The sequence below is a fragment of the Orcinus orca genome, chromosome 13, assembly GCF_937001465.1.
Source record: "Orcinus orca chromosome 13, mOrcOrc1.1, whole genome shotgun sequence".
NCBI classification, from domain to species: Eukaryota; Metazoa; Chordata; class Mammalia; order Artiodactyla; family Delphinidae; genus Orcinus; species Orcinus orca.
Genome location: NC_064571.1, coordinates 10,380,035 through 10,404,572, shown reverse-complemented (window position 1 = coordinate 10,404,572; position 24,538 = coordinate 10,380,035). Strand labels below are relative to the sequence as shown.

General features: G+C 42.6%; 1 protein-coding gene and 1 long non-coding RNA gene across 2 annotated transcripts in view; one reads left to right on the top strand and one right to left on the bottom strand.

Moving 5' to 3' along the window:
- ACOXL (acyl-CoA oxidase like) overlaps positions 1-24,538 on the bottom strand; it is a 371,113-nt gene that overhangs the window by 158,920 nt on the left and 187,655 nt on the right. Inside the window, 1 exon segment of the mRNA XM_033401938.2 lies at positions 15,675-15,828. Within this exon segment, the coding sequence (XP_033257829.1) occupies positions 15,675-15,828 (154 nt within the window).
- The window catches only part of LOC125960755 (uncharacterized), a 228,180-nt gene that overhangs the window by 142,938 nt on the left and 60,704 nt on the right, over positions 1-24,538 (top strand). The window lies entirely within an intron of this gene.

Below are 24,538 nucleotides of genomic sequence, written 5' to 3'. Positions count from 1 at the left end.
AAATCACAAAAAGCAAGGGAAAGTAAAGGACAATCAGAAGAGATAGATAACAATCAACAGAATCAAAACTGTAGAGGTAACAGATATTAATATTAGACTACTACACCAAGAAGGAGATAAAATAAGAACATGAAGAGAGAGTCTTCAGAATAACAATGGCTTAAAATTTTTCAAAATTGTCAAGTGACACAAGTCCATGTATTTAGCAATCCCAAATGACCCCAAATAGGAAAAACAAAAAACAAACCATACCTAGATATATTATAGTGAAACCATAGGTCACCAAAAATAAAATAAAGTATCTTAAAAGGAGCAGAGAGAAAAATGACAATTACCGATTCCTCAGCACCAAGGGAATCAAGAATAATAGTAAAAACTTTAAGTGCTGAGAGAAAATAACTGTCAACCATGAATTCTATCCTTAACAGTACTTAGCCTTTCAAGACTGAGGATGAAATAAAGACACATTCAGACAAAGAAAAATTAGGTTTACTGCCACAGAACCACACTCTTCTGAAGAAAGTACTCCATGAACAAGGAAAATGAAGAGATGCAAGAAGGAATTGTGAGCAAAGAAATTGGTAAATGTGGTAGTTCTAGAGAAACCCCGATTCTATATAATAATAAATATGATGGCTAATGCGTGGGATTAAAAACCGTAGGACTAAAGTAATGGACAATAATACTGTAGAAGGTGGAGCTAGTGATTAGGGAAAGCAATCAAAGCTCTCATATTGTTGGGAGAATGGAAAAATAATAATTAATTTTAGACTTTGTATGTTAAATGTACATACTCCAACTGCTAGAGTGACCACAAAATGAACATAATAGAATGAAAAGCGGAAGAGAGAAGAATGGAAAGAGGAAAAAACCCATAAATCTGAAAGAAAGTGCGAAGCCTAAACAAGCAGAGATAAAACACAACCAAAGAAAGCAAGGCATAAGATGGAAGAAATGAATACAAATATATCAGCAATGACAATAAATATTTAGACTACACAGATAAAAATGAGGTTGTCGGACTTTCCTGGTGGCGCACTGGTTAAGAATCCGCTTGCCAGTGCAGAAAACACGGGTTCGAGCCCTGGTCCAGGAAGATCCCACATGCCACGGAGCAACTAAGTCCGTGCGCCCCAACTACTGAGCCTGCGCTCTAGAGCCTGCGTGCCACAACTACTGAGCCTGCAGGTCACAACTACTGAAGCCCACGTGCCTAGAGCCCATGCTCTGCAACAAGAGACGCCACCACAATGAGAAGCCTGCACACCACAACGAAGAGTAGCCCTGCTCACCGCAACCAGAGAAAGCCCATGTGCAGCAACAAAGACCCAACTCAGCCAAAAATAAAATAAATAAATAAATTTATTTTTTTTAAAAATGAGGCTGTCAGAACAAATTAAATAAAAACCAGGTAAGTGTTATTGATAGGAAACATAAATGCAACATGCTAACACACGCTAATGTAAAAGGATCTAACAAATACCAACTAAATGGAAGCTTTTGTTCTTATACTAATATTGGACAAAATACATTTTAAGACATTACTAGAGCTAAAGAGAGTCACTACAGGAGGACCCAAGATTCAGTACACTAGGAACATAGAACAGTTCTAAATTTGTAAACATCTACTAACACGACTTGAAAAGAGTGAGATCAAAATTGATAGAAACACAAGGAGACACCGACAAATCTACCATCAACAGTGGGAGATTTTAGTCCACTCAATAACTGATAAATCAGACAGACTAAAACTTCAATAAGAACAGGGAATATTGGAATAATGCCACTAATAAGCTTGATCTATTGGTCACATTTAAAACCCTGCAGCTCATTACAGAATGCATCTTGAAGTTCACATGGAAACTGTCCATGCTCTAGGTCACAAAGTAGGTGATAATAAATTTCAAAAAAATCTGTATCACACTGGCCATCTTCTCTGACTACAATGGAATTAAGTAAAAATACCAACATAATAATTATTTTTATTATGACAACAAAAATAAGAACAGTCACTAAAAAGAAGGCAGTATGTACAGTGGTTATACTTTGTAGCCAAACTGCCTGGGTTTGAATCTTGGTTCTGTTAACTCAGGATCTGTGTGATCCTGGGCAAATTGCTTAAACTCTCTGTGCCTCATTTTTCACATACGTAATATTGGGGTCATAACAGCCCTACTTTGTAAGGTTGTTGTGAAGATTATATAAGTTAAGCAATGTAAAATGTGAAGACTGGTGCCTGACACGTAGTAAGAATGCAACAAAGTTTGGCTATTATTATTTTTAAATACTAGACATTAGGAAATTTAAAAAAACATACTCAGCTAATTCATGGGTCAAATAAGTCATGATGGATGTTAACATATGCTTAGAATTGATAAACAGAAACTTTTACATATCAAATCATGGTTGATCAGCCAAAGCAGTATTTACCAAAAAGTTATAAATTTAAGTGTTATTAAAGTTATAATACATAATTAAAGTTATAATATTTAATATAATTATAATATATAACTAAAATTATATATTTAAATGTTTATAATAGAATTGGAGAGATGGCAAAAATTAATGAGATAACATGCAAGTTAGGGTAATAGAACAAGAGCAAAAAAGCAAATAAACACAAAGAGAATAGGAGGAAATAAATAACGAAGACAAAAAGCAATGAAATGGAAATCCCAGATATAATCTGGAGAGGAACAACAGAACCAAAAGTTTATTTGAAAAAAAAAGAAAACAGATCAAGAGATAAAGGGGTGGGGAAAACAAACAATATTAGGAGTGGCAAAGGGGGCATAACTACAGATACTGTAGAGATAAAAAGATAAGAGGGTATTATGAACTTTATGCCAATAAACTTTAAAAAGAAGAAGAAATGGACAAATTAGTAGGCAAATATAAATTACCAAAACAGACTCAAGAAGAAATAGAAGACAACCACTAAAGAAAGAGAACCAATCATTTTAAATGTCTATGAAAGGAACTATGAGACCTACATGGCTTTACTGATATTTGTATGAAATATGCAAGGAACATATCATTCCATTTTATACAAACTCTTTGAGAGAACAGAAAAAGAAGAAACACTCCCTCCCCAAGTCATTTAATGGGGGTGTTATAACTTTGATATCCAAATTAGACAAGGGCAGAACTAGGAAGGAATAACACAGGACAGCCTCTCTCATGATCACAGATGGAAAAATCCTAAATGAGTATCAGCAGACAGAATCAACAGTGAATTAAACACACACACACACACACACACACACACACACCATGACTAAGTTGTATTTATTCCTAAACCCAAGATTTATTAAACATTAGAAAATATGTTATTGTAAATTCACCACATAAACAGATTAAAGGAGGAAAAGGTGTGATTATCTCAGTGAAATAAAGGAATGTAAATAATTCCATACAATTTAGATCCATTCATAATTTTAAAACCAAACGAAAAACACGAGTACACACACAAACACACAAAAGCCTCTTCATAAACTAAGGGTAACACATACCTGCCTTACCATGATAAAGAGTATCAGCAGAATAGCCACACCAGTAACAGCCTTAATGGTGAAAAAGTAAGCACGTGCCCGTTAAAGTCAAGAATAAAATACAGGTGCCCGTTATCAACCACTTTAACCATTGCATTGCATGGGAAGCTCTGGCCACTTCAATGATATGACAAAGAAATGAATGTCAATAACTGTAAAGGAAGAAACAAGCTATCACTTTTCACAGGGAATATGATTATGCTCATAGGAAACGCAAAAGAACCACAAACAGATTATCAGAATTGTTATGACAGCTTAACAAGGTCGTTGGATATAAGATCCCTCCACAAAACTTCAACTCCATTTCTATACACCAGCCTGAAAGGATTAGTTAGGAAATATTTCAAAAGCTATCGTATGTACTGTAACAGACATCTGCTCAGCTACTATCTGAGAACTTTCTTACCACCCATACACGTGGGGCATCAGCAGGCATGTTCATGATCTGTGACCCCATTCCCTAACCAAACATGTCTGAGTTGGGAAGGACACCAACTCCAGCTGAGCCAGGGATTCAGCACTGAATCTATGAGACACCATCTCAGAGAGTAGCTAGCATGGAGATATTATAAACTCCACAGCCAAAGGGCAGCCACATATGCAGAGGAGCATGGAGAATGGACAGACACCAGAAAAGCAAAGCCTGAGACTATACCCCCAAGGGAAGGAGAAACCAAGAGCAGAACTGCCTCTACTCTAGACTCCTTCCAAGTTCCTGGTCCCCATGAGGCCTGGATTCCAGAACACATCTCTCTCTCTCTTAAGATATATTCTCCTTTCTTACTTGAGCAAGTTTGTAATGGGTCTCTCTTACTTGCATCCAAAAGAATCTTAACTGAGATGATCACAAATTCAGAGGTCAACTTGTGAAGCTTCATTTTTCCCCATTCATATTTCCTTGATGGGATAGAGTGAATCTTTCTGAGGAGTTATAAACCCTCTCAAGGGAGGGCAAAATGAGAATACAGTAGATTCAAAATTGGCCCAGGATGGATGCCAGCTCTATCCACATCATATGTCTGGATGTTATCCATCGCATATAAAATTTATAATTGCCTTCTTTACGCCCTTAAGAAGTTTGGGCTGAGATCTTCAAAGGAATGCTGCCAATAAAATGGATCGTCCTTGGGTCATTTTAGTAATCTGTCTTTTCTTTATCAGTGATGAGGGTCAGTTTTACTACCTGCTACCTCCAACTCTAATTTGCTTGACAAGATAAGACCTGTGAACATAAGACACTCACAAATATGACATGTGGATGTTCTCACTAGGAGATGATTTCTTTCCAGTGACCAGAGGCTAACAATAAAACACAGAGGCTTGTTTACAAATTGTGGATAATGTTAAATGAGGGCTAAGTGTAGAACATTGATTATCATGGGACCCAGGGGCCAGAAACAAAGTTATCCTCTCCCTCCCCCAGAAAAAAAGCAAGGTCCAGAATTAGGGATAAAAGGCTAGGATTTAGAAAAACTGAATTAGAACCCCTGTCCCCAACTTTCACTAGATCTGGAGAAATAGCATGTACCTCTGGTCTTAATTCCTCCACCCATGTGGACAGTTATTCCCACTCATAGGACTGCTGGAGGATTAAAGGCGGCCACAATTACACAGGTCCTGGCACTTTACCTAGCAGGGACTCAGGAATGTCAGGGAGTCAGGAGTGGAAACCTCTTTTGAACAATTAGAGTCAAGTCCTCTAATCTTGGAGAAAGATTCTTTCAAAATTGAGAAATAACGAACCATCATAAAGTGTTTTTTACTGTGCTGTCTTTCTAAATCCCTACAATCAGAAAGGGACAGCAGAGATGAGCAGAGCCTAGGACTTAATCTGGAGCCCCAGAATTGGGATTCTTCTTGAAGGCTCTCAGTCTGTCCAGAGAAAGGGGTCTTTGGTCTATGAAATGGAAAGGGAGGGAGTTGGTCAGAGACTCGTTGGTGCCCTAGAAGAATTAGGCTGGAGCTGAGCAAAGGGTCTGGCTGATTAAGCTGTTACAGTAACCACTGAGACGGCCCTTCTATTGAGGTCAACACTTGGGCCCCAGCCAGTCCCTTCTTAGGAGGTTTGCCAGATCAGGCCCTGGATCCTTTCCGAGTATGGGCTGAACCCTTTCTACCCTGCTACCCAGTTACTTGGTGTTATGCCTTAATTTCCCCCTACCCTGCCCACATATGCATTCCTAGCCAGCTGGACCCATGACCCTCAGACTTAGAATCCTCCACCAGCACCACTAGCTACACATGGTCCAGGCACAAGCCAGGATTTTTCTTGGCTCTGTTTCTCCTTATGAAATTGGATGGGGAGCAAAATGGTACCTGCCATGTTAGGCTGACCTACTGATCTGTTTTGAGAGATACACGTCTAGGGGATTGCTGTGAAGAGCTGAGCCTTTCAACAAACACTATCTATTGTATTCCAGGGAACAGCAAATCTGCAGCATCCAGGATGGAGGGAGGCCCTCGCATGACAGTCCTTCTTGTACCTGCCTGCCTGCCTGTCTCCCTGCACTTAGCCCACCTTGTCTGGAGCCCACTTTGCCTTCTAGAAGAGCTTCAAGTCCTCCTTGGGGTTGGGAACTGACCCCCTGAGCTCTTGGATTTTTGAGTTTCGTTTTTCTAGTTCTTCTGGCTCTTGTTTGGTCACCAGCACTCTTAGCTGCCTGCATTTGGAGACCATATATCCTTCCTAGTCTGCAGCACCGCAGGAAACCAGGAACCACATGTAAGAGTCGACTGGCAGAAGCAGGCTCCTAGCGGAGGCTGGACAGGCTCCTTCAGGAGTAGAGTGAGGGCTTGAGCTTCAGCACGTGGACTTCGTGTCATCTCTTTGGGATTCTCAGAGTTCTGTTTTGCTTATTTCAGGCCTTGGCTGTGTTCCAAGAAATGGCTGCTGCCAGATAAACGAGGTGGTGGTGCATCTCCCTGAGGATCCAGTCTTGGGACTAAGTCTACTGAATAACCACGGGGTCAGCATCACACCACTTTTTCTTCTTTAATTTATAAACACTTGTAATTGTTTCAGTGTTCTCTTGTGCAATCTTTAAAATATAATGATTCTGTCATTGTCCAGCTGGATTATATCTCCAAACAGCAAACAGCAGCTCCGTGTCTGACATGAAAGGAACAGTCAATGTGTGTTTGCTGATAACCTTATCATCATGCTGGGTCAGAGATATCTTCTAAGACTTTATTTGCTCCAATTTTGTCCACGTATTTCTTTACGCTGCTTCAGCCAGTTCTGCTCTCCCATGTGGCATTCGGGGATACACTGAGGAGAAACGGAGCAGCCGGGGGACGGAGATGAGAAGGCGCCAACGGAGGGGCCCTAATGGAGGGGGGGCCTAAAGTCCTGTAGTGGAGACTGATTCTGAGGACCCAGTGAGCCCAGGGGTGGCGTCTTTCAGTGTTGGACGGCACAGCCCCAGGCCATCCAGGTACAGGTAACACTCAAGGCCCAAGGGATACTGTAGAAGGTCGCTGTGAAGAATTTGGCTGTGCAGGGCCAAGGTCAGCAGCTGTGGCTGCAGCTCTACGGGGGTTGCGGGTGCAGCCCACAGTGGGGACCATGCAGCCTGTGCTGGCCCCGGGCCTGTCTTTGCAGATGCTGATGCTTTGGAGTCTGATTTGCTGAGAATCTGCCTTGCCTCCAGGGTCCAAGGCTGCACCCTGAAGAGCCCCAAGCAGGCAGCTCCCAGGCAGGTAGAATGTGTCAGGGTCGGGGATGGGGAGAGGAGAAGGGGAGAGAGTTGGGACCCTTCACTGGAATCACATCCAGGAAGAAGGAAGAGGAGAGTCAAGTATTTACTGAGCGCCTACCATGCGCTAGGCTTTAAGAGAGAAGGAAACTGAGACTCCCAGGGGTAAGGCCCAAGGTCACAGCGTCCTGACCTTGAGATTCCACCCCTTCCATGACGAGGTGCCCCCGCACCACTCAGAATGCCCTCTCCATGACACGGTCCGGCATGAATCAGAAATGGAATCCAGGGTTCTCTTTCCCACTCCTCACTCAGCTGGTTGTAGGAAATTCAATCTGGGTTTGCTTGGATGTGGAGAAAAGAGGCCATGTGCAAGTTCAGTTAAATATCAACAGCCTGAAAATTTGGTTGACCCCATCAATCCTTTTTTTTAAAAAAAAAAAATTTATTTATTTTTGGCTGTGTTGGGTCTTCATTGCTGCCCACGGTTTTCTCTAGTTGTGGTGAGCAGGGGCTACTCTTCGTTGCGGTGTGCAGGGTTCTCATTGCGTGGATTCTCTTGTTGCGGAGCACGGGATCTAGGTGCCCGGGCTTCAGTAGTTGTGGTGCACGGGCTCAGTAGTTGTGGCGCACGGGCTTAGTTGCTCACGGCATGTGGGATCTTCCCAAACCAGGGCTCGAACCCGTGTCCCCTGAATTGGCAGGCAGATTCTTAACCACTGTGCCACTAGGGAAGTCCAGACCCCATCAATCCTTAAAGGAAGAAGGTGGGAAGCAAAGGAAGCAGTGGAACTGAGTCACGTGACTCCTCCGAGCCGGCAGAGTCTGTTCTCCACGTTCCCACCAGGCAGGTGAAGGGTTTTCAACACGTCCAAACCAGGCCGGTGGATTCTCCGCTTACACGCGGAGGTTAGAAGCCACAACGCAGACCAGACCAAGTGTAAGCACGGGAAAGGTACACGGCTGCACCAGGAACACGCGCTGCCCCCGCCAGCTCCCGTTCCAGCCCCTCCCTGACTCACTAAGGAGGTTTGGGATCATTGAGCCACATCTCGCCGCACTTCCCTCATGGGCTCTAGATGTGCGGGCTTCAGTAGTTGTGGCACGTGGGCTCAGCAGTTGTAGCTCACGGGCTCTAGAGCGCAGGCTCAGTGGCAGGGAATCACCTCAGAGGGTCTGGGAGGAAAAGAAGGGTCTGGACCTGCCAGCCAACCTCCATCCTGATCATCTCTGCCTTTTAATTGGGGCATTTGCATTTAAAGTGTTTGTTAATATGGTTAGGTTTACATCTGCCATCTGGAGGTTTGTTTTCTATTTGAACAATCTCTTTATTCTCCCACATTTCCTCTTTTTCTGCCTTCTTTTGGATAAACTTAGTACCGTTATAATTCCATTTTAACTCTTTGGTGGGCTACTTGGCTACAAGTTTTGGTTTTATTATTTTAGTAGAAGCTTTAGGATTTATAGTATAAATCTGCAACTTATCACAGTCTACTTCCAGGTAGGTGATACTGCAGCACTTCATTTACAGTACAAGAACCTTACAATAGCACACTTCTTTTTCTCCCCTTCTGGCCTTGCTGTTCTTACTATCATACATTTTTACTTTTACATAAGTTATACACCTCACACTATGTTGTTATGATTTTTGTTTAAAGAGATTTAAATACTAAAAAAATTTTATATATTGACACATTTAGTTACTATTGATATTTTTGGCGCTTTTCATTCCTTTGTGCAAACCCATACTTCTATCCAATATTATTTTCCTTCTGCATGAAGAATTTCCTTTAATATTTCTTATAGTAAAAGGCTGTTGGTGATAAATCCCCTCAACTTTTGCAGGTCTGAAAATGTCTTTATTATGCCTTCTTTTATTTTGGAAACATAATTTTGCTGAGTATAGAGCTTTAGATTATTTTTCTTTTTAGTACTTTAAAAATGTTGCTCCAACGTTTTCTTGCTTGCATTTTTTCCAATGAGAAATCTGTCATCCTTACCTTTGGTCTTTTACACCTAACATTTCTTTTTTTCTCATTTGTGAGTCTTAAGGTATTCCAGACTGGCTGGTGGGAAAACGTACTATTCCCAGCCCCGTGTGAGCACTGGATACTGTTCCCTCTAATCTTTTTTGTTTTTAATAAATTTTATTTATTTATTTTTGGCTGCATTGGGTTTTCGTTGCTGTTTGGGCTTTCTCTAGTTGCAGTGAGCAGGGGGCTACTCTTTCTTGCAGTGTGCAAGCTTCTCATTGCTGTGGCTTCTCTTGTGGAGCACGGGCTCTAGAGCACCCAGGCTTCAGTAGATGCGGCTCGTGGGCTCAGTAGTTTTGGTGCGCAGTAGTTGTGGTGCACAGGCTTAGTTGCTCCGCAGCACGTGGGATCTTCCCGGACCAGGGCTTGAACCCATGTCCCCTGCATTGGCAGGTGGATTCTTAACCACTGTGCCACCAGGGAAGTCCCTGTTCCCTCTAATCCTTTTGGGTGATTCTTTCCGCAGCCTCGAGTGGTTTCCTCACACTTATGCAATAGCCAGTGTCAACGGAATGATCGCAGGGGACTGGCTGTAGGTCTCTGAGTTCTCTGTCTGGTTCTTTATCCTGTGAATTCTAGATGTGTGGGTCTCCCTGGACTCTCAGCTCCATGAGCTCTGCCTTGGTTTCCCCTCGTGAGGCGTGGCATGGGAACACCTGCACGGCAGTAAACAGGGGCAACTGTAGGGCTCATCTGGTTGATTTCCTCTCTCTCAGAGATCACTGCCCCTCACTGCCTGACGTCCAGCATCTTGCCAACTGTTTAGTTCATACATATTGTCCATTTTTTAAGTTGTTTCAGTCAGGAGGGCATATCTGCTTGTCTGTTACTCCAACTTTGTCGGAAACAAAAGTCCACTAATGCTCATTTGACTGAAACCTTGGGGCCTCCCAGCTGCATGCAGTGTACAGTGTGCACCCCTCACATGTCCTGGCCCTCAAGACAGGGAATATGTCCCTAGTACACTGCTCCACACATAGAAAGAACTTAGAAACACTTAACAATGACTCTTAACCAACAGTCATTAAGGCAACGGAGTGACTGCATGAACATGAACTATGAAAGTTCCAACCAGTGTTCATCTGAGAATCTGATTTTGGAAAAAATTTTCTTGTTTTGCATGAAATCTCATTGATCCCAGGCTTTATGCACAAAACGTGACCGACTTCGCTGAAAAGGTAGAGAGAGTTAGAAAAAATTTAAGCTGGGAAACAAAGGAGTTAAAAGACGGAAATATAGTTCAATTCCAAAGTTCCCTTCTGTTTGTACTCTGTGTATACATCCACTTCACTGCTAAGGGCTACTTCTGCAACATTCAGGGGAGGCAGCGATTGCCAAGGCTCTTGTAGAAACAGCCAACCTAAGACTTTCTCATGACTTCCTGACACAGAGTGATGATGTTATTCAAATCGACCACCAAGTGCTATGGAAACACTGATTTATGAAGAGAAAAACTCTCAGAATCCAAAAGTTTCCATGGAACAGATTAAGAGCAGCAATGCTGGGATCGTGAACTCTCGCCCGGTCCAAACGCTGGAGGCTGCTGTTCAATGAGTTTTCCCCTCAGATCCAAGATGAGGCAGCAGCCAGCAAGAACTGATCATTTTCTATTAGTGTCTATGCTTAGGAGATATTTAAAGGCCTTTATCTCTTTCCCACTTACAGATACATAATCTTAAATCCTAAAGGGCCAAATTAGTAGCGTTCCGGTGAAAACGGAATTATCAGATTTGGGTCTTAGCAGAAGCCACCCCACAGACTGAGCTAGAAAATATTTTCCCCTGAAAGCCCAGCTTCTTTTTATCACTGTGGACACACTCTGCTGAGGTGCAGCTCTCAACTCTATATAGCAAGGTCCTTTTTTGATCTGTGAGTCCAGGCTGCGTTGTGAAAATTACAGTCTATGACCCACTAGCAGGTGATGAAATCAGCTTAATGCATCACGACTAGCTTTTCTTAAAATGACATAAAATTAAAAGAAAATACTAGAGCACTAGATCACAATAGTGAGATGAGTACTGTTTCATAAAATTTATCTTTTCAATTTTGTGTATATGGGTTTGTAAATATGGGGTGGTACTGAAAGTGTACCCTTTTCTATGGGTCACGGTCAAAAGAGTTTGAAAGCCAGTAGTCCTGCAACTATTAAGATTCTGTGTTCAACTCCTGGCAGAAGTGGGAACTAGTATAACCTTTGGTGACAATACAAATATCATTTAAATAATTGATCTCAAGGAAACAATCATAGGTATGTGGGAAAAAAGTTTGCTACTAAAATGTTGTCTATAGTGTCATTTGTAATAAAGAAAAATTTGACATACACTAAAGAATTAGCTGAATAAAGTATGGTGCATCTCCATGATAAATGGTACCAGCCGTCAAAACTTCACTGCAAAGAAATGATCGGAAGGGGTATCCATATCAACTCATAGATGAAAAGGAGAGGTTATAAAATTTTAAACACATACGTACACAGTGCATAGAACGAATACAGTGCAAATGATAGCAATCATCCCTGGGAAAGTATAATTGTGGGATTTATTTACTTTCTTCTTTGTGTCTTCGTAGTTTCAAAAATTTCTACGATGGATATGCACCACTTCTGTAATTGGTGAAAATAATACAAGAAATGTGATTTCAAATATGCTTTCCTCGGCAAAGAAGCTGCCTTCCACAGACATTGCTCACTTCAGGCAATAGTAACAAACATGAAAGTTAGCAGTCCAGGGAAACGGGATTTAAACAGGGTGTATGTTTAAAGTAGAGGCAACAATTAGGTGCCAGATTAGTCATATCTTGATAAATGGTACAATGATTTTCCATCCCAGGGCTTCCCTGGTGGCGCAGTGGTTGAGAGTCCGCCTGCCGATGCAGGGGGCACGGGTTCGTGCCCCGGTCCGGGAAGATCCCACATGCCGTGGAGCAGCTGGGCCCGTAAGCCATGGCCACTGAGCCTGCGCGTCCGGAGCCTGTGCTCCGCAACAGGAGAGGCCACAACAGTGAGAGGCCCGCGTACCGCAAAAACGAAAACAATGATTTTCCATCCCAGCCCTCTTCTCAAGTCCCTGTTTCCTAAACTACTCAACAAATGAGCCATCAGAATGGGTCTGTACAGGCTTTAGAGCCTGCTACTGAATATGAGTAGCCTCAAGGCAATGCCCGTGTTCTTTGTCTCCAAATACTTAACAATAGAGTCAGATGTTTAAATAAAATATTCAAGGTAAAAAGTAATAATAAAGCAAGGAAAGACCAAAGGGGCCAAGTTTTGTGGATTAATCTTAACTTCTAAGGGTAAGAAAGAAAAATGGAGGCACAGGGCAGTCATTTATTTAGTCAGTCCATCTGTCCATCAGTCCATCTGTCTGATGGACATCAGTCTGTCTATCAGTCTATCATTCAGTCTGTTTAGTCAGTCAACAGCTGCTTACTGATACTCCCCACTATAGTCAGAAGTAGGGTTGTGGTGATCAAAGACTTGGTCCCTGCCCTTTTGCAATAGGGAAGAACAAATCTGACTCCATATTGGATCTGTTCTTTCACTTTAACCTTTGCATTCTATTGCTTTTGCTACAAGTTAAGAATGTTGCTTACAGCCTGAAAATACACAGGATAGCCCATTCGCAAGGCTCTGACCTTTAAAGGTATAACACTTTCCCATTCAAATAAGAGATAAGAAGTTGCAGAACAGAGAATAACATTTCTCTTGTGGAAGGTTTACAGGAACTTCGTGACCTGACCTACAAGGACAGCTGCAAGAACAAAGGATTCTGACACCAAGAAGTTTGCAACAACTAACCGCACTCCCTCCCATTTTAGTATAAAAGAAGCCTGAATTCTAACTCAAGTAAGATGGTTCTTTGGGACACGAGTCCACCATCTTCTCGGTCTGCTGGCTTTCTGAATAAAGTTGCCATTCCTCCCTTGCACCTTCACCTGAACCCAGCCCATGCCTGTCCCAGTGTCCCTAGATGCGCCACACACTCCCACACCTTCACCTGTGTGCAGGTATCCCTTTATCCAGCAGGTCCTCAGACCCCCATCTCAAAGCCTCTCGTTCATCCTCTAAATTGCTAAAATGACACTGCTCAGCGACTGCCCCCCGCCCCCCTCCAGATGTCACTGAGTCCTCCCAGCCCCAGCTGCTGCATAGGACCTGCCATACCAGTCTGGGTTCTGTATACATCTTTACGATGGCAAGCAAAACAGACCATGTGGTATTTTTTTTTTTCTCCAAATCCCCAGGGTAAGCACACCATAAAGATGTCAGCTGCTGCTTCCTGGGTTCACATGTGAAGCATTTTATGCTCATCATCTTGCATACCCTAATCCTCACAACCACTACAAAGGAGAGTTTATCCTCATTTTATATATGGGGAAAATGAGGCACAGTGAAGGGAAAAACTTTCCTGTGGTCACACCCAGGGTTGCTGGCTTCAAACCCAGTAAATGTGTGTTGAAATACATTTTTTTGAAGCAAGACCTACTTAGACCTACGGGCCGTGAAAGAGGTGGTTTTCAGTACCATCTCGGGAGCTCCCAGACATTCATACTTCACTCCTGGAGACCTCCTGCCTGCACAAGATGTGGTGTTTGTAAATATAACTTAGAACAATTAGAAGATGCTCATGCTTTCCTTTCAACAAATATTTATGTCTCTACAAATAGCCTTGGGCTAGGTGTTGGGTGCATATGGGGGTGGAGAGGAGAAGGGAAGGAACAGAAATGGAAATCAGGGCCCTCTGCATCCACTGCTGAGGAGCTACTGGGAAGCAAAGCCTCATGAGGCAGCAGTGCCCGGTGGGATTACAGGCCTGGCATCCAGCCTGGAAGAGCAGCCCTCCACGGTCAGGTTCTTTTCCATAGTATGGTGGGTGAAGGGGTCATTTCTGTATTGCCGGTCGGTGCGTGGCAACGAAGGAGGGCATGAGCGGGCAGGGCCGCTGGATGGATGGAAACCAGCCCCTTGGCAGGGGCCTCACACGTGTCAGGTCACTTAAGGTCATTATAAGCCATCGCCCCCAGCTGCCTCAGAGGACCTGTACTCCTGGTCCAGCTGCGCCCCAGCGCCAGCTGTCACTTTATTCCCTATTCTCCTTCTTTTCCAGGCGGACCCGACATCATTCCCACTGGAAAAGCAAGCATGTCCCCCACCGTCACAGACACAGTACACACGTCTGACCAACCAAGGTCCCCTTCACCAGGCGCACATCCTTACTCAGCCACCGTGAGAGAAGTGAGCACGGTGACTCTCAGATGAAAGGACACAGGAGGCTCCCAGTCCCATCCTCACCGTTCATGTGGGAGAAACCTTGGGCTCTGCTGGTGGTGAAGGCCCAGCCCCTCCTCGCCCCTCCATGGACCCCGACTCTGATGCTCTGAGGCCGGGCTCTCCAGAAACGCATCCTCCCCTTTTATTCTCTACAACCACCCTGGACTTGCTCTTGACCCCTTCTCACTGAGGCTAAAATTCTTCAGCCTCCCCTTCAGGCTCAGAGCTGCTGTTGTTAGGCAAATACTCAGTCAAGTTCAAGATGGAATTCAGGCCCAAGGCCCAAGAGGGGCTCCCTCCTCCCTGCTCTTCCTGCAGGGCCTGCTTCTGGCCCACAGGACGATGAGGCGGTGTGGTCCCTGGGGGTCACCCACACAGCACTGTCATCTGGGGCTGAACCTCAGATGCCATCAGAGATGATGTCTGCAGCCGTGCAATGCCACGCAGTCACAGGTCCACAACCACACATCCCCCACATCCTGTCCTCAGAGACCCCACTTGGGTCCCCTTTCTCACCAGTGCTGGGCTCCCACAGGGATGCAGAGACTCTGGCACCCTGCATCACGCAGTCGCCTCCACTCTCAGGATTGTAGAGGAATAGAGCACAGATCCCACCTGTCCTCAGACTCCCCTCGACTCTGCAAAGATTCATATTGGGGTTTCTCATACCTCACACCCCTCACTGCTCAAAATGGTCTGAGGGTTGGGCTGGGGACACTCTGTACGCTCTCTAAATGGTTGGCATATCCCCATTTGCCTCCTTCCCAGGGTAGAAACCCCTGGGGTCACTCCTGCCTTCTCCCCAAGGGATTTAAACACTGGAGCAGAGCTTTGATCATCTGACCCCCACTGGCCCTTTCCTATACTCTCAACAACCACCACCACCAAGTTTCATGACCTTTACCGCGGGCCTCCACGGGCCAAGCATTTTACAAGCACGGTCTGCATCAGTCCTCACAGCATCCAAGAAGGTGGACATGCACAGGTGACAAAATTAAGTAATGCATCCAGGGTCACAAGGGCAGGAGGGAATTCCACCTGGTTCCAAATCCCACTGGCCACACGGTCAGCCCCCACACGTGTAACCATGCAGACCCTGCAGGACTGGGGGCCCGCAGGGGCTCACCAGGCCTCCGGTGCACTCTCGGCCGTCCTGCAGGTAGCCGATGTTCTCCCAGGTACTGTAGGCCTTCAGCCCTGCCACCAGCACCTGCAGCGGGCGACTGCCGACAAGCTCCTAACCTCGGAAGACGTCCTCGTCCAGAAGGATGCCGGCATACCTGAGACAATCAGAGACCCGTGATGGATGCAGTAGTGCCCCCAGCACATGTGCTCATACGGGACATTGCTCTCATAGTGTCTTTGTCTGCGTTTTGGTTTCGGGGTGCTCCTAAAATTCATTTTCCCTTGTCTTTTCTGCAAGAGTCGGTGCGGCATCAGTATGTTTTCTTTTCTTACCTATTTGCTTGTTTCACCAGTAATGCCAGACAAAGCTATTCAGCTTTTCCGTTTCTTTCTGGGCCACTTTTGGTACTATGTATCTTTCAAGAAATTTGTCAATTTCCTATGTTGTCAAAGATATTGGCATTACATTGACATTACATCAACAACAATAATAACAATGATATTTAATTTTATTTATCCTTTCAGTGTCTGTAGGATCTATAGTGATGCCGTCTCTTTTATTCTAGATACTGATAATTTGTGTCTTTTTCTGGATCATTCTAGCTAAAGATCTTTCCATTTTATTTATTGAAAGAAAAAAACACTTTTGGGCTTAATTATTTTTTTTCCATTCTTTGACCATTTCTTTTTTCATTGATTTCTGCTCTCATTTTTATTATTCTCTCTACTTTCCTTGTGCTTAACTTGTCCCTCTTTTTCTAGCTTCTTAAACTAGAAATTTACACCACTGGCTTTAGCCCTTTCTTCTTTTCTAATGTAAGCATTTAAAGGTATACGTTTTTCTCTGAGCACTGCATTAGTTGCTTACCACAAATTTTGATATGTTGTGTTTCATTTTCATTTTATTCTAAATATTTTCTAATTTCCCTGTGAATTCTTCTTTGACCTATGAATTATGTGTGTTCTTTAGTTTCCTAATATGTAAAGATTATTCCAGATATTTTTCTGTTATTAATTCTTAATTTAATTTCATTCTAATCAGAGAACATATTTTGTATGATTTCAATCATTATAAATCCACACGGTCTGTCTTGATAAATGTTCTATGTGCACTTCAAAAGAATGTGTAATCTGGGGAGCTTCAAGATGGCAGAGGAGTAAGACGCGGAGATCACCTTCCTCCCCACAACTACATCATAAATACATCTACACGTGGAACAACTCGTACAGAACACCTACAGAACGCTGGCACAAGACCTCAGACCTCCCAAAAGGCAGGAAACTCCCCACGTACCTGGGTAGGGCAAAAGAAAAAAGAAAAAACAGAGACAAAGAATAGGGTCGGGACCTGCACCAGTGGGAGGGAGCTGTGAAGGAGGAAAGGTTTCCACACACTAGGAAGCCCCTTCGAGGGCGGAGACTGCGGGAGGTGGAGGGGGAAAGCTTCGGAGCCGCGGAGGAGAGCACAGCCACAGGGGTGCAGAGGGCAAAGTGGAGAGATTCCCGCACAGAGGATCGGTGCCGACCGGCACTCACCAGCCCGAGAAGCTTGTCTGCTCACCCGCCGGGGCGGGCGGTTGGCTGGGAGCTGAGGCTCGGGCTTTGGTCGGAGCACTGGGAGAGGACTGGGGCTGGCGGCGTGAACACACCCTGCAGGGGGTTAGTGCACCACGGCTAGCCGGGAGGGAGTCAGGGAAAAGTCTGGAGCTGCCGAAGAGGCAAGAGACTTTTTCTTCCCTCTTTGTTTCCTGGTGCGCGAGGAGAGGGGATTAAGAGAGCTGCTTAAAGGAGCTCCAGAGACGGCCGCGAGCCGCGGCTAACAGCGTGGACCCCAGAGCCAGGCATGAGACGCTAAGGCTGCTGCTGCCGCCACCAAGAAGCCTGTGTGCGAGCACAGGTCACTATCCACACCCCCTTCTGGGGAGCCTGTGCAGCCCGCCACTGCCAGGGTCCCGGGATCCAGGGACAACTACCCGGGGAGAACACACGGCGCGCCTCAGGCTGGTGCAACGTCACACCGGCCTCTGCCGCCGCAGGCTCACCCCGCACTCCGTGCCCCTCCCTCCCCCCGGCCTGAGTGAGCCAGAGCCCCCGAATCAGCGGCTCCTTTAACCCCATCCTGTCTGAGCGAAGAACAGACGCCCTCCAGCGACCTACACGCAGAGGCGGGGCCAAATCCAAAGCTGAGCCCCTGGGAGCTGTGAGAACAAAGAAGAGAAAGGGAAATCTCCCCCAGCAGCCTCAGAAGCAGCGGATTAAAGCTCCACAATCAACTTGATGTACCCGGCATCTGTGGAATACCTGAATAGACAACGAATCATCCCAAATTGAGGAGGTGGACTTTGGGAGCAATGATATATATATATTTTTCCCTTTTTCTCTTTTTGTGAGTGTGTATGTGTATGCTTCTGTGTGAGATTTTGTCTCTATAGTTTTGCTTTTACCATTTGTCCAACGGTTCTATCAGTCCGTTTTTCTTACTTCTGTTTTATACTATAGTTTTTAGCACTTCTTACCATTGGAGGATTTGTTTTTTGGTTTGGTTGCTCTCTTCTTTCCTCCTTTCTTTCTTTTTCTTTACTTTTTAAATTTTTTAAATAATTATTTTAACAACTTTTATTTTTTCTTCCTTTCTTTCTCTGTCTCTCTCTGTCTCTCTGTCTCTCTGTCTCTCTGTCTCTCCCTCTCCCTCCCTCTCTCTCTCTCTCTCTCGTTCTTTATTTCTCCCTTTTATTCTGAGCCATGTGGATGACAGGCTCTTGGTGCTTCAGCCAGGCATCAGGGCTGTGCCTCTGAGGTGGGAGAGCCAAGTTCAGGACATTGGTCCACAACAGACCTCCCAGCTCCATGTAATATCAAACGGCGAAAATCTTCCAGAGATCTCCATCTCAATGCCAAGACCCAGCTCCACTCAACGACCAGAAAGCTACAGTGCTGGACACCCTATGCCAAACAACTAGCAAGACAGGAACACAGCCCCATCCATTAGCAGACAGGCTGCGTAAAATCACACTAAGGCCACAGACACCCCAAAACACACCACCAGACGTGTACCTGCCTACCAGAAAGACAGGATCCAGCCTCATCCACCAGAACACAGGCACTAGGCCCCTCCACCAGGAAGCCTACACAACCCACTGAACCAACCTTAGCCACTGGGGGCAGACACCAAAAACAATAGGAACGATGAACGTGCAGCCTGCAAAAAGGAGACCCCAAACACAGTAAGATAAGCAAAATGAGAAGACAGAGAAACACACAGCAGATGAAGGAGCAAGGTAAAAACCCACCAGACCTAACAAATGAAGAGGAAATAGGCAGTCTACCTGAAAAAGAATTCAGAATAATGACAGTGAAAATGATCCAAAATCTTGGAAATAGAATGGAGAAAATAAAACAAACGTTTAACAAGGACCTAGAAGAACTAAATAGCAAACTAACAGTGATGAACAACACAATAAATGAAATTAAACATTCTCTAGAAGGGATCAATAGCAGAATAACTGAGGCAGAAGAACGGATAAGTGACCTGGAAGATAAAATAGTGGAAATAACTACTGCAGAGCAGAATAAAGAAAAAAGAATGAAAAGAACTCAGGACAGTCTCAGAGACCTCTGGGACAACATTAAACGCACCAAGATTCGAATTATAAGGGTCCCAGAAAAAGAAGAGAAAAAGAAAGGGACTGAGAAAACATTTGAAGAGATTATAGTTGAAAACTTCCCTAATATGGGAAAGGATATAGTTAATCAAGACCAGGAAGCACAGAAAGTCACATACAGGATAAATCCAAGGAGAAACACTCCAAGACACATATTAATCAAACTATCAAAAATTAAATACAAAGAAAAAACATTAAAAGCAGCAAGGGAAAAACAACAAATAACACACAAGGGAATCCCCATAAGGTTAACAACTGATCTTTCAGCAGAAGCTCTGCAAGCCAGGACGGAGTGGCAGGACATATTTAAAGAGATGAAGGGGCAAAACCTACAACCAAGATTACTCTATCCAAAAAGAATCTCATTCAGATTTGACAGAGAAATTAAAACCTTACAGACAAGCAAAAGCCAAGAGAATTCAGCATCACCAAACCAGCTTTACAACAAATGCTAAAGGAACTTCTCTAGGCATGGAACACAAGAGAAGGAAAAGACCTGCAATAACAAACCCAAAACAATTAAGAAAATGGTAATCAGAACATACATATCCATAATTACCTTAAGTGTAAATGGATTAAATTCTCCAACCAAAAGACATAGACTGGCTGAATGGATACAATAACAAGACCCATATATACGCTGTCTACAAGAGACCCACTTCAGACCTAGGGACACATACAGACTGAAAGTGAACAGATGAAAAAAGATATTCCAAGCAAATGGAACAAAAGAAAGCTGGAGTAGCAATTCTCATATCAGACAAAATAGATTTTAAAATAAAGACTATTACAAGAGACAAAGAAGGACACTACATCATGAACAAGGGATCAATTCAAGAAGAAGATATAACAATTGTAAATATTTATGCACCCAACATAGGAGCAACTCAATACATAAGGCAAATAGTAACAGCCATAAAAAGGGAAATCGACAGTAACACAATCATAGTAGGGGACTGTAACACTCCACTCTCACCAACGGACAGAACATCCAAAGTGAAAATAAATAAGGAAACACAAGCTTTAAATGATACATTAAAAAAGATGGACTTAATTGATATTTAAAGGATATTCCATCCAAAAACAACAGAATACACTTTCTTCTCAAGTGCTCATGGAACATTCTCCAGGATAGATCATATCTTGGGTCACAAATCAAGCCTTGGTAAATTTAAGAAAATTGAAATCATATCAAGTATCCTTTCCGATCACAATGCTATGAGACTAGATATCAATTACAGGAAAAACTCTGTAAACAATACAAACACATGGAGGCTAAACAATACACTACTTAATAACCAAGAGATCACTGAAGAAATCAAAGAGGAAATCAAAACATACCTAGTAACAAATGACAATGAAAACACGACGACCCAACACCTATGGAATGCAGCAAAAGCAGTTCTAAGAGGGAAGTTTATAGCAATACAATCCTACCTTAAGAAACAAGCAACATCTCAAATAAACAACCTGACCTTACACCTAAAGCAATTACAGAAAGGAGAACAAAAAACACCAAAGTTAGCAGAAGGAAAGAAATCATAAAGATCAGATCAGAAATAAATGAAAAAGAAATGAAGGAAATGATAGCAAAGATCAATAAACTAAAAGCTGGTTCTTTGAGAAGATAAACAAAATTGATAAACCATTAGCCAGAGTAGTCAAGAAAAAAAGGGAGATGACTCAAATCAATAGAATTAGAAATGAAGAAGAAGTAACGACTGACACTGCAGAAATACAAAGGATCGTGAGAGATTACTACAAGCAACTCTATACCAATAAAATGGACACCCTGGAAGAAATGGACAAATTCTTAGAAATGCACAACGTTCTGAGACTGAACCAGGAAGAAATAGAAAATATGAACAGACCAATCACAGGCACTGAAATTGAAACTGTGATTAAAAATCTTCCAACAAACAAAAGCCCAGGACCAGATGGCTTCACAGGCGAATTCTATCACTTAGAGAAGAGATAACACCTATCCTTCTCAAACTCTTCCAAAATATAGCAGAGGAAGGAACACTCCGAAACTCATTCTACAAGGCCACCATCTCCCTGATACCAAAACCAGACAAAGAGGTCACAAAGAAAGAAAACTACAGGCCAATATCACTGATGAACATAGATGCAAAAATCCTCAACAAAATACTAGCCAACAGAATCCAACAGCACATTAAAACGATCATACACCATGATCAAGTGGGGTTTATCCCAGGAATGCAAGGATTCTTCAATATACGCAAATCAATCAATGTGATACACCATATTAGCAACTTGAAGGAGAAAAACCATATGATCATCTCAATAGATGCAGAGAAAGCTTGTGACAAAATTCAACACTGATTTATGATAAAAACCCTCCAGAAAGTAGGCATAGAGGGAACTTACCTCAACATAATAAAGGCCATATATGACAAACCCACAGACAACATCATCCTCAATGGTGAAAAACTGAAACCATTTCCACTAAGATCAGGAACAAGACAACATTGCCCAATCTCACCACTATTATTCAACATAGTTTTGGAAGGTTTAGCCACAGCAATCAGAGAAGAAAAAGAAATAAAAGGAATCCAAATCAGAAAAAAAGAAGTAACGCTGTCACTGTTTGCAGATGACATGATACTATACATAGAGAATCCTAAAGATGCTACCAGAAAACTACTAGAGGTAATCAATGAATTTGGTAAAGTAGCAGGATATAAAATGCACAAAAATCTCTTGCATTCCTATACAGTAATGATGAAAAATATGAAAGTGAAATTAAGAAAACACTCCCATTTACCATTGTAACAAAAAGAATAAAATATCTAGGAATAAACCCACTTAAAGAGACAAAAGTTCTCTATGCAGAAAATTATAAGACATTGATGAAATAAATTAAAGATGATACAAACAGATGGAGAGATATATCGTGTTCTTGGATTGGAAGAATCAACATTGTGAAAATGACTATACTACCCAAAGTGATCTACAGATTCAATGCAATCCCTATCAAACTACCAATGGCATTTTTCAGAGAAGTAGAACAAAAAAATTCCCAATCTGTATGGAAACACAAAAGACCCCGAATAGCCAAAGCAATCTTAAGAAAGAAAAACGGAGCTGGAGGAATCAGGCTCTCTGACTTCAGACTATACTACAAAGCTACAGTAATCAAGACAATATGGTACTAGCATGAAAACAGAAATATAGATTAATGGAACAGGATAGAAAGCCCAGACATAAACTCATGCACATATCGTCACTTTATCTTTGATAAAGGAGGCAAGAATATACAATGGAGAAAAGACAGCCTCTTCAATAAGTGGTGCTGGGAAAACTGGACAGCTACATGTAAAAGAGTGAAATTAGAACACTCCCTAACACCATACACAAAAAGAAACTCAAAATGGATTAAAGACCTCAATGTAAGGCCAGACACTATCAAACTCTTAGAGGAAAACATAGGCAGAACACTCTATGACATAAATCACAGCAAGATCCTTTTTGACCCACATCCTAGAGAAATGGAAATAAAAACAAAAATAAACAAATGGGACCTAATGAAACTTAAAAGCTTTTGCACAGCAAGGGAAACCATAAACAAGACGAAAAGACAACGCTCAGAATGGGATAAAATATCTGCAAATGAAGCAACTGACAAAGGATTCATCTCCAAAGTTTACAAGCAGCTCATGCAGTTCAATATCAAAAAAAACAAACAACCCAATCCAAAAATGGGCAGAAGACCTAAATAGTCATTTCTCCATAGAAGATATACAGATTGCCAACAAACACATGAAAGAATACTCCGCATCATTAATCTTTAGAGAAATACAAATCAAAACCAGAATGAGATATTCTGACACCAATCAGAATGGGCATCATCAAAAAATCTAGAAACAATCAACGCTGGAGAGGGTGTCGAGAAAAGGGAACCCTCTTGCACTGTTGGTGGGAATGTAAATTGATACAACCACTATGGAGAACAGTATGGAGGTTTCTTAAAAACTAAAAATAGAACTACCATACGACCCAGCAATCCCACTTTTGGGTAAATACCCTGAGAAAACCATAATTCAAAAAGAGTCATGTACCACAATGTTCATTGCAGCTCTATTTACAATAGCCAGGACATGGAAGCAACCTAAGTTTCCATCGACAGATGAATGGATAAAGAAGATGTGGCACATATATGCAATGGAATATTACTCAGCCATTAACAGAAACGAAATTGAGCTATTTGTAATGAGGTGGATGGACCTAGAGTCTGTCATACAGAGTGAAGTAAGTCAGAAAGGGAAAAACAAATACCATATGCTAACACATATATATGGAATCTAAAAAAAAAAAGTTTCTGAAGTACCTAGGGGAAGGACAAGAATAAAGACGCAGACGTAGAGAATGGACTTGAGGACACGGGGAGGGGGAAGGGTAAGCTGAGACAAAGTGAGAGAGTGGCATTGACATATGTACACTACCAAATGGAAAATAGATAGCTAGTGGGAAGCAGCCGCATAGCACAGGGAGATCAGCTCGGTGCTTTGTGACCTCCTAGAGAGGTAGGATAGGGAGGGAGGGAGGGAGACACAAGAGGGAAGGGATATGGGGGTATATGTATACATATAGCTGATTCACTTTGTTATACAGCAGAAACTAACATGACATTGTAAAGCAATTACACTCCAATAAAGATGTTTAAAAAAAAAAAAGAATGTGTATTCTGCTCTTGCTGGGTAGAGTTTTCAATAAATGTCATTACGTCAAGTTTGTTAGTAATGTTGTTCATATGATTTATATCATTACTGGTCTTCTGTCTGTTTATTATATCAATTTCTCAGAGAAAAGGACTGATGTCTGTAACTATAATTTAGGATTTGTTAATTTTTCCTTTCAGTACTTTCCATTTTTGCTTCATGTATTTTGATGCTATTTCGTGGAATCCATACACATTTAGATTGTTACGTCTTCTTGATGAGTAGACTGCTTTATCATTATGAAGTGATCCTCTATATCTCTGGTAATATTCCTTCTTCTGAAGTCTATCTAATATTAGTATAGCCACTCCAACTCTTTTATGGTTAATGTTTGCAGGTATAAATTTTTTATTCTCATACTTTTAACATCTCTGTCTTTAATTTTAAGTGGGTTTCTTGTAGATAGCATCTAGTTCAGTCTTAATTTATCATATCTAACAATTTGAAAATAGGAGTGTTTA